This window comes from Camelus dromedarius, chromosome 11 (genome assembly GCF_036321535.1).
Source record: "Camelus dromedarius isolate mCamDro1 chromosome 11, mCamDro1.pat, whole genome shotgun sequence".
Taxonomy (NCBI): domain Eukaryota; kingdom Metazoa; phylum Chordata; class Mammalia; order Artiodactyla; family Camelidae; genus Camelus; species Camelus dromedarius.
In genome coordinates this window covers 98,373-109,200 of record NC_087446.1, presented here as the reverse complement: position 1 = coordinate 109,200, position 10,828 = coordinate 98,373, and the positions used below count along the sequence as shown (strand labels likewise).

General features: G+C 47.5%; 1 protein-coding gene across 1 annotated transcript; it reads left to right on the top strand.

The window, feature by feature from the left end:
- The first annotated feature begins 809 nt into the window (after positions 1-809).
- ACR (acrosin) lies at positions 810-4,625 on the top strand. The gene is made up of 5 exons (XM_010999980.3): positions 810-1,204; positions 2,178-2,384; positions 2,618-2,901; positions 3,395-3,540; positions 4,058-4,625. The coding sequence occupies exons 1-5, from the start codon at positions 1,083-1,085 to the stop codon at positions 4,571-4,573; spliced, it is 1,275 nt and encodes a 424-aa protein (XP_010998282.3). The 5' UTR covers positions 810-1,082; the 3' UTR covers positions 4,574-4,625.
- The last annotated feature ends 6,203 nt before the right edge of the window (positions 4,626-10,828 follow it).

Genomic DNA, 10,828 nt, shown 5'->3' with positions numbered 1-10,828 from the left:
GAGGAGATGCTAGCTCCCTGATAACCAGGTGAGGTGTACGAGACCTGCTGGATATTCAGCTGAGGGGGAAGGGACCTCCTGAAAGTTACATGGGCTGAGAGAACAGGACAGGCACTTAAAGGAGATGCTCAGGGAGAGGGAGCAAGGCCATGTGGCAACCTGAAAACTCGTGACACCCGGAGAGAGGACAGGAGGTGTCCTAACACTCGGGTGGGAGGGGGACCCGTGACACTCCTGTAGGTGGGCTCAGGACACTCCCATGGGTAAGCTGAGACCTTCTCCTCATGTACAGGAGCTAAGATGACCCCCCAGCAGGTGGGGGTGCGACCTCCTCACCCTCTTGCAGGGGAGGTCCGACATTTTAACATCCAGGTATGTGAGGTGAGCATTTATCTACTCTGGGAGGTGAGATGCTGTCTCCTGCCAGTCAGAAGAAACAATACTTTACGATATTCACAGAACTGTGCCGAGAATTTCCGACACTCAGGTATAGGAGACATCACCCTGCTGCACGTAGGTCCCAGAGAGGAGACCCGGGACCTTCGGGTGGAAGATATGAGACCTTGTGATACTCAGCAGTGGATAGAGAGTGGGCTTCGTAGTCCTAAGTTAGGGAAGTTCAAAATGGCTCCTTGGAAAGGATGCAGACAGCACACACTTGGAAGAAGGAAGGACAGTTTGTCCCTCACAGTGTTAAGGGTCTGTCCACTTGGACAGCTTGACTCCCTTTAACTGCTGACTTATTGCACCATCTTGCTGCCGAGGGGCTGAGCTGCCCCTCAGTCTGTAAACTGGAATGGGACTGTGGTTACAGCTTGTGTGAGGGTCAGACCCTGACCTGCACAAAGCTGGAACCTCAGATGATGTGGGACCTTGGAAGGTAGCTGGCACTGAAGATCCTGGCCTTGGGACAGAGGGAGGGGACTGCAGGCGAGCCCGTCTGGCCGCACGGGTTGAGGGCGCCTGTGCAGGAAGTTGAGAAGTCACTTCGGCGTGAACTGGCTGAACTAACGGGCCCCTAACTGATGTGATTGCTGGAAGGTGGGGGCTGGGAGGTCACCTTGCTGATTGGTCAGGAGGCCATGGAGCTTTGTGAGGTCACTGGGCTTCTAGGCTGGGGCAGCAGTATGGTAGAGATGCTACCAACTGCCGTTCTGCTGGTCTTGGCTGCGTCTGTGGTCGCCACAGACAACAACACCTGTGAGTAAGTATCAGGGACACCTCTGTGGGGTGGGGTGTCTTCTGAATAACAGACTCCCTCAGCGCAGGGCCAGGGAGGAAGCCACGGTGGGGCCTAAGCGTTCCCTCACATTTCACAGCGCCTGTGACCCACAACCCCAAGTCAGACCCTCCCTGCTTCCAATATCATCAGCCCAGAGCCCCCCAGGCCCCAGACGCCCCGTTTCCTCCTGAGGCAGACCCCGGGCTCCCGCAGCACAGAGACCCGCACCTCCTCCCCGCCCAGTGACTGCCTGCACGGCCTCATGATATCAAGTCTCGATTCTCAGGAGCCCCTGCCCTCCTGCAGCTAATAAGGTGCCCCACCCTGCAGCTGATCCAAAATGCCCCAGGGTGTCGTCATGTGATACCTCTAGGACCTCCACGCCATGTGTAGACTCCCAGAGCCCCCAAGGTACCCCACGACTCCCAAACGACTGTGGTCTCTCACCAGCAGCACAGCACCCAGACCGCCCTCCTCTGGATCGCCACTGCTCCCAGTGTGCCCCCTCCCCTGGGGTCACTTTATCTGCCTATGGCTGCTCTCCTCCCATCACTGTCCAACCCAACCCTGCAGCCCCAAGACCCCGGGGCTCGTCCCTGAGTGTCCCACCCAAGATGACCTCCGTCCACTCCCACCTTTGGCCTCCCCTCTGCCCAAGGATCTCTCCCCATACTTCTAGGGCCCTTACCTGTCCTAGCTGCCTATGGCCCCAACTCTGCCCACCTTGTAATCACACTCACGAGACCCAAGAAATCTCACCCCTCAGAATCATTCCCTGGAGGCTGTGGCTTCTTGTCTCGTCAAACCCACATGGCACCACCCCATGAGGCTGCCCCTAGGCCCCCCAGCTCTTCCCCACCTCTGCCAGCCCCATCCCCACTGTGACCCTGCTGTGGAGGTGCCAGGACAAGCTGTGCCTTTCTTGGCTTGAGCTGTGCCCCTGGTCTCCCCCCAGCGGCCCCTGTGGGTTACGATTCAGGCAGAGCCCGCAAGGGGGCATGCGCATCGTCGGAGGGCGGCCTGCGGCACTCGGGTCCTGGCCCTGGATGGTCAGCCTCCAGGCCTTCTCATATGTCGACAGCCGGAGGTACCACAGGTGCGGGGGCACCTTGCTGAACTCCCACTGGGTGCTTACTGCTGCGCACTGCTTCAGGAACAAAAGGTACGTGGGGGACACGCGGAGGGGAGTCTTCAGAAAGGCTCTTCTCAGAAAGCGACATTCTCCAGAGGTCTCTGTGCAGAGTGTCCCTGGGGCTGTGGGCAAGAAGACTGAGTGGTTGAGCCAGACCTTGCTGGGGTGGGACCGGTGGGGGGGGTCTGCGGGTCCCGTTCATCAGAGGTTCCTGTCCAGCCAGTCCACAGTGAGAGTGACCTGGCTGACCTCTGTGCTCACAGGAAAGTTGCTGACTGGAGACTGATCTTTGGAGCAAAGGAAATTGTGTGGGGAAACAACAAGCCTGTGAAGCCGCCCCTGCAGGAGAGATTTGTTGAGAAAATCATCATTCATGAGAAATACTCCCCTGGCTCAGAGGAAAATGACATCGCTCTCATAAAGATCACCCCTCCTGTTCCATGTGGACAGTTCATCGGACCAGGCTGCCTGCCCCAATTTAGGGCAGGCCCACCCAGAATTCCCCAGATGTGCTGGGTGACTGGCTGGGGATACCTAAAAGAGAATGGTGAGTAGGGGCCAGGGCTCCCAGGGGGAGAACTGCTGATCCTCCACTTGGTGGTCTCTGAGGCGAAGGGGTCACTCCTGGCCCAGCCCCTCTCAGTCCCCATCATAGTGCTGACAGTGGAGTTTCCTCACATCTCAGCTGGTCTTCTAAAGCCCCCATCCACGTTAACGTGATTCTTCAGCTGCACCCATCCATCCTCTGTCTGCCCTCTGTTCACCGTGCACATCCTTCCACTCTTCCTTCTCCTGTTTCCTCTCCCCATGCACCTGATAGCACTCCTCCACTCCAACTCCCATCTCCCGTCTGCTCTTCCAGCCATGTATTTTCTTCCCTTCAGGAGCATTCTAAGGAGAGTCCGGGGGCGTTGACTTTCATGGATCTCATGTTTAAGTAGAGCATTAGTGGACGGTAGGGGTTCAGTGGAGAGAGGAAGGCAGGGCTTTACCAGAACACGTCTTCCGTGATCACTGACCGCTCAATCACCTGGCTGTAGCCGCCAGGACATCACCTATACTGCAGGAGGCACGTGTGAACCTCATCGACCTTGACTTATGTAACTCGACCCAGTGGTACAATGGGCGCGTTCATTCGACCAATGTGTGCGCGGGGTACCCTGAAGGCAAGATTGACACCTGCCAGGTAACTTTCCTTCGTGTTCCCAGGCCACTGCGGACACCTCTTTTTTGGATCCCTGAGCAAATTTCCCTGGTCCCACCTTCCAGCATCTACAGTCACACTGAGGATGGGAAGTGACACCCACCAGCTGCCCCGACAAAGAATCAGGCACCACACTCAGAACTGTATCTTACCCTAACACGGAGATCACATGCCGCAAACACTACCCCTGAAGAGAATGTTTGCCTCTCTTCACCAGAAAGCAAAACAGCCAAGTCCACCGCACACACACACTCATGTAAGCATGTAAAGCCACACGTATGGACACACAGGTTTGCTCATCTCTCCTCCTCATGACAGGCCACACACTCCTCACATCCCAACTGAAGCTGCTGGTACCAGCTCAGACTTCAGCACCACCACTGTGTTCATGGCAGCAGGAAGCCACACGGCTCCAGCAAGTGTCCTCCTAGAGTCTATGGCCCATCTGGGCAAGGGAAGTGGCTTGGGCTGAGAGTGACTTCTGTTTCCTTCTGGGCAGGGGGACAGCGGCGGGCCTCTCATGTGCAGAGACAACACGGGAAGCGCCTATGTGGTCGTGGGAGTCACAAGCTGGGGGGTAGGCTGTGCTCGAGCCAAGCGCCCTGGAGTCTACACGTCCACCTGGGCCTACCTGAACTGGATCGCATCCAAGATTGGTTCCAGCGCCTTGTACATGGTTCAGCCAGGCACTCCGCCCCCTCCTACTTCCCAGGCACCTCCAGCTAGACCTGCTTCTGCTCAGGTTTCTGGTCACCCATCCTGGTACTTCCAACAGCTTCCTCGACCACCTCCCTTCAAGCAACCCCAGCCCCAGCCTCCAGCCGTGTACCGACCCCCACGGCCACCCCCACCGCCACCCCCACCCCAGCCTCCCACTAAACCTCCCCAAGCACTTTCTTTTGCCAAGCGACTACAGCAACTCATAGAAGTCTTGAAGGAGAAGACTTTTCTTAATGAAAAGGGTTATTCTGAAATGGAGATCACAGACCTCCCAGAACTACCTGCCTCCTCCTGATCTGACACCATTCCCAATGGACCTAGCGAACCCCTCAAGCCTGAGGAAAAAAAGATGAAATAAATGAATATATACACATAAAGAGATGCTTTCTGACTTCTCCCTGTCTACCCTCCCCAACTCAATCCAAACCTTCCCCCACAGTCTACCCTCCCTCCACGCACCCTCCAACAAGTTGGAATTAATGTCAGTTGTCGTTTTTGTAAATCTTGATTTTAAGGTGATCTGGGGCTGTGTCATAATTAGTGTCTCTGCACTAAATCAATGGGCCTCACAGCTTCTGTGAGGGGAGCTGCCTGGAAATGAAGGGGCATATGTCCAAGTCTCCTGGAGGCCACGTTCTCCTGGTAGAGACAGGCCCATGAGCGGGATCTGTCCTTAGTGTGTTTCTTTTCTCCTTGAGGTGGAACATTTTGCTCTGGGCCTGTAATCTGGGGCTAACACTTGGGTCTCCTTTCTGGAGAGACAGGGCCTCTGCTCAAGGACTGGTCTGCTGGGAGGCCATAGACTGTGGGGCCTGCAGAGGCGGCGGTGGGCTCTTGTGCGCCTTCTGCAAGCTTCCCATGCACATGAGCAGGTTCAAAATCTAGCCCCTCATTTCTTCACGGCTCGTGTTGCTCTGTGATGGCATTTCTTCTTTTAGCACACAGATGTCTCCGTATTAGCACACACAGACAGCAGGGACAGTTATGAGCCGTGGGTCCCATTTCCTTCCCAGGAGGGGATGCCTAGTTTCCCAAAGCTGCTTTCCCTGGATGTGTCCATGTCCCCAAGTCTAAGCCAGCTGGTTCTAATCAGACTCATCGGTCCTTACCAATCTCACAAGTCTTCTAGTTTTCACTGAAAAATTATGCATGCAGCAGTTTACAAGTGAAGCGGGATGCTCTGGTCTGCCTTCTTGTTGCGTGGACGCTCTAACCCTGAAGATGGCTCACAGGTCCTGGCACACTGGGGCAGGAGGCACAGGGCGGGAAGGGAAAAGCTGTAGGTGGGACTAAGGCCAGAGTGCCTCCAGGCATCTGAGGGACAGGCTCACTCTTTCCTTGTGCAATCAGTAGGCAAATGTTAAGTATTCAAGAAAAGAATTCATATGAATCATATTGCTAGGAAAGATAACAGAAAATGATTTAACAGAGGCTAAACCTGCACATGGTAAAACTCTGACAAGAGCATGGTGTCAAGAATATCAGATACACAATAATGAGACTTACGGGATGGAGGTTTAATTGTGCGAAATCTTATCATATTTGCAAGGAAAAACTGATTCCAATGAATATCGCTGTAAATTTTAAATGGAAGTGGAACAAGATACAGGTAGTTAATTTTCACTGTGTAGAAAACTCATCAAGAAATAGAATTTAGCTTGTTGGGGTTTTCTGCAGAAACTGCATTCTTGGCAAAGAATCATCAGTAACCTGCTCTGGTCACTACAGATGAGCCTTTGTAGGGACATGTTCTCATGGGGTAAGTATTCAGAAGTGGAAGAGGGGTATAGCTCAGTGGTAGAGCATTGGACTGCAGAAGCGGAATGGCTGGCTTGTATAGGAGGGTACATCCCAAAACCCTCAGTGCAATCAACATGGTGAACATACCCACCACTCCCAAAAGCTCCTTGTGGCAGTTTGTAGTCCCCGCCCCTCCGCCCAAGGCAACCTCTGATCTGCTTTCTCTCACTATAAAGTTTGCATTTTTAAAAATTTTAAATTAAAGGAATCACACATCAAGTACTTTTTTTTTTTTTAAGTCTAGCTTCCATCACTCAGCATAATCATTTTGAGATTCATCTATACGGTAGTGTGTTCAGCAGTTAATTTTTATTGCTGAGTATTTCATCATACGGCTATACCACTATTTTTCTATTCACTGTTGATTTTTGGTTATGTTACAAATAAAGCAGCTATGAGCATTCATTTACAAGGCTTTGTATGGACATATGCATTCATATCTCTTAGCTGAATAACTATTGTGGAATGGCTGGGTCATATGATAGGTGTATGTTTAGTATTTTTAAAAACTGCCAAAGTGATTTTCAAAATGGTTGAAACTTTTCACACTCCCACCCACAGTGTATGAGAGTTCCAGGCCTCTAGTCCCTCACCAGCACCTGGCATGGTCAGTCTACTTTTAGTCATTCTGGTAGGTGTGTGGTAATATTTCACTTGTGGAGTTTTTTCCATAAACAAATGTAGTTATGACTAAGTTAAAAGCATTCTGAAAGAATACAGTTCAGATTTCTTATCAGTGGTGTAACAGGGCAATAACTTGATAGTAACAAAATGCGGAAGGACACCTAGGGGAAAAGAGGTAGACAGAAAGAAAGAAGCATGAAATAAATGTATCTGAGCAGACTTTGGATTTTTCAAGCATCACAGACATCAGTGGAAAGCAGAAAGAAATACCAACAGCAGTTCATAGAACAACTTCTCCACTGAACTGCAGCTCATGCCTCTGTTGCACTAATTCCAGAAGCAACCTGCTTAAGAAAGAGGAGGGCTATTTCCTATGTAAAATACTCCACAATTTTCAGTCTCTTGGAACCTGTTTGCTGATGTTGTGAAGGAAAAGCCAGGCTGGGCCTACTTGTAAATCCAAGTTTAACAAGCGTCGGATTACTGATCTGAGTTCTGCTGGGCTAACTCGTGAATCTAAGTTAGTAAGTGTTGGTTTACTGATTCCCTGCTCATTTTTTTTTTTTTTTTTCTTGTTAGCCAGCTGGATTTTCAGAGAGACATATCTGGGCTTGGAATGTCAGTTTGCTACCTCCCTGCCTCTGCTTTTGTGATAATGATGCTGCTAAAGCTGTTCTGTGCCTATCGGCTGAATACCCCAAGCTTGTAATTAACCCTATAAAACCTCATGCACACATCTTGGAGGTGCTCAGAGCCTCGGAGCAGAAGCCCCTCTGAACCCGCCGTAATAAATCTGAGTACTCCAACCCTCTGAGTGGTGCTTGTTTCTTGGCTGGCCTGTCATTTCCATAACAATGTCACTACATCCAAATAACAGTACTTTAAAACAGAATTCTCAGATGTTTTATAATGCTATACATTCTTCAAGGTGAACAAAATTGTGTTCAGGTCTCAATTAATTTGAAGGTTAAATTAAAAATAACATCCAAGCAGGTCTTTGTTCATCACACTCATGCATCTATTACACAAAATAGACAAAAGCTATTTTGTGAACTAAATTCTTCTAGATACGGAGCAAAACTCAAATGTTACACTCAGTACTCTTTATGATATCTTTCTTAACATGAGTCTTGAAAGTGTTGCATGGAACCTTAAAAAGCCATTTAGTGTTTCCCTTAATATTTAAATTCTTTATTTTCTTAAGAAAAAAGATTTCAAATAGAAGACTTCATGGCAATTCCTGCCTAAGAAGTTCTTAATCTCAAACATTTCACACTGCCTTTTAAAACAATGACTAAACAGACCCTTATTCCCTCTTGTTCTGTCCTCACAGGAGATGGAGAACAACTAATCACATTACTTCTTACTTTGAATCCTTTAATCAAAGTCCCAATAACTTAAAACTTAATAAACCACGTCAACAGCTTTTTCCTCCTCAGAGCAAAAGGATCTCAATTTTTTAAACTTTTTCTCAGAGGTCTTATTTTACAATCTATACTTTATTCCTTTTTATTTCTGCTGCTGCAGCTCCTTCTGCGTGCCCACGGGGCCCGAAGACAGCACACTAGCAGGAGCTGAGTTAGTAAAAGGGATGCTTTTTCCCACCTCCTAGTTCTCACAGAACTAGGCTTCTGTTAAATTATTGCTAATAAAGAAAAACAGCTGACTCACTTCCTGCTCATCATAATAACAAATAAACACAAGTCAGCAACTTGGCCACAGTCAGTTTACTCCCTACTTTTGGAGGGCAGGTAGGTTTGTCCTTCGCAGGAAGCGTTTCCTGTGAGGCCTCACTGACTTTCTGTTGCTTGTCTGTACTTTTAGTTTCCAGTGTGTGCTTTGGCCTTGCCCCACTTGTTTTTCCCTTTTCCCCAAACTCTAGAAAATTTGAGTTTTGATCTGCATGCTCAAGGAGAATTCATTCATTTCCATGATATCATTCCTCGTGGAAAAGATAAACAACATGGAGTCCAAGGCTGAAGCTTACTGGCTAGCACTGGAGTCTCTCCTGGCTGGCTCGGGTGATGGCCGCGCTTTCTTGTCAGCCACGTGTGGGGCTCCGCCAAGCTCTTGATAAGCATCACTCAGGCTCAGAGCTTGGCTGGAACCAAGTGATTCCTCAGTCTACGTACTTCGGGAATGTTTGTAAGATTCTGTTTTTGATTTTTTGATTTTTAAATTTTTGAGATAAGAATCCAAGCTTCAATAACTTTTTACCTTCATTAAGATGTTAAATAGTAAATATTGCATTATATTAAAGCACTCAAATAAAACTGTTCTTTTCATGTAGAATGACACTGAGGACATGGCTTAGTGACCATGAATGGGCTGTCACACCATTCAGCTCCCCCTTGTTCTTCAGGCACCAGAACACAGATACTCAAGCCAAATACACATACTTTTCATATGTAGAGTATTGATCATACCATTTGGTAAAATAAAGGCTATTTCCTAAATAACGATCTACATCCTTAAAAACAAGTAAATCAAACAAACAAAAAAACCCCTACATATTTCTTCAGTGCAAAGCCTTTGAAAACAAATGCATTCCAAACAGTGGTGCTCTGCATTTAGCTGGCTGTCCGCTGTCTAAGTCACACAAGACCCAGCTGTCGGAAAGTAAGGGAGGAACAAATTGGCGATAGTGGAGACACAATGGCTAGAAAGTTATATGTAGATTATATGCATTCAGCCAAATGTTACCTGCAACAAATAGAACCATGATTTATGAGCATTCTAATCAGTTCAAACTTTGTGTTATTATCATTATTATTGTAGAAAATAAGCTCTCTAGTGCCGCTGCCCTCCCCCAGAGGCAGTCTGCTTGGGGTGGTCACATTCAAGGCCTTGAGATCGCTGCCTCTTCACTACACCACGTGCGTTTCAGTGCTTTGTGAAACACAGGGCAGAACACACTTTAAAAAGATTAAACAGCACTTCTCTACTAAGTTATTATTCGGAAGACCACAGAATCTAGCAAAAATGACCTTCCAAGATTTTTTTCCACATTAAAACTAATATACGGTTCTCATACGATCAGAAATTCTGTAGAGGTCAGCAAGATGTTAGAATAAACTGGAATTTTAGTGTTTCATAACACCCCAAATCTGTTTGTTTTATATCTTAATAACAGCATAATAAATCTACTTACAAAAATATAATTCAAAAGTTAGACTTCTAAATAAATTCAGAGCACCTTTTTCAGTTCAGATTTTTTTCCCTGTAAACCAGCAAACCCATTTGATGTAGAGGGAAGTACCTACACAGCAGGAAAATCTTCTCCAGTCTAAACATCAGCTGATTAAATCCCACCCAGTGCAGGAGCACCAGACACTGAGAAGGTATCCAGAAATTCGACAAGAACAAAGCCACTGGGAGTGTTGCCTACTGTTTAATGTTCAGTGAATGTTAGGATTCTTCATGCATACCATAAATGTATACTGCACTAAGTGCATCTTTAAGAGAGGTGCTGAAACCACACATTGAAATGCTAAATGCCCTATTTCAAATTTTCTAATTTGTAAATAAATACTGGTGACATAACAACATGCTTCCACCGTGATCTGGGAATAGTGTCGTGTTCTTGCTAATTTAACGGGTTAATTCCCTTAACTAACTCTACAATTAAATACATAACACATGCCTTTAAAAAATGTGCTATACACAACTACAAGACTCTGGAACTAAGCTTAATTATATTTTAATTAGAAAACTCACTTTTGTATTGCTATGTTTTTGTTAAAGGAAGAATAACATGTTGCTATGATACTTTGAGTGTAATGACTTTTGTTTGAGATTACGAAAATTTTGAGTAATTTCCCCCCAGACCATTTCATTTCAAATTTATACAGTTTGCTTAGTCAGCTAACCAAAATACAAGACAACGAAGGGACTAAAGACACTTGGCAGATGAGGTGGAGACAGCGCCACCACAAGTCCACTGGTCGCTTTCTTGGTGGCTCTGTTCCCTGTGCCCGTGAGAGCAAGGAGGTCAGGTGAACACCTTCATAGGCACCGGGTCAGTCCACTCCTACTTGGCTTAAGAAAATTTTTAATCAGAGTGATGACATAAAATTCATATTTCATGGCAAGACAGGAAAAAATTAAACATACAATTTTTCTCTGC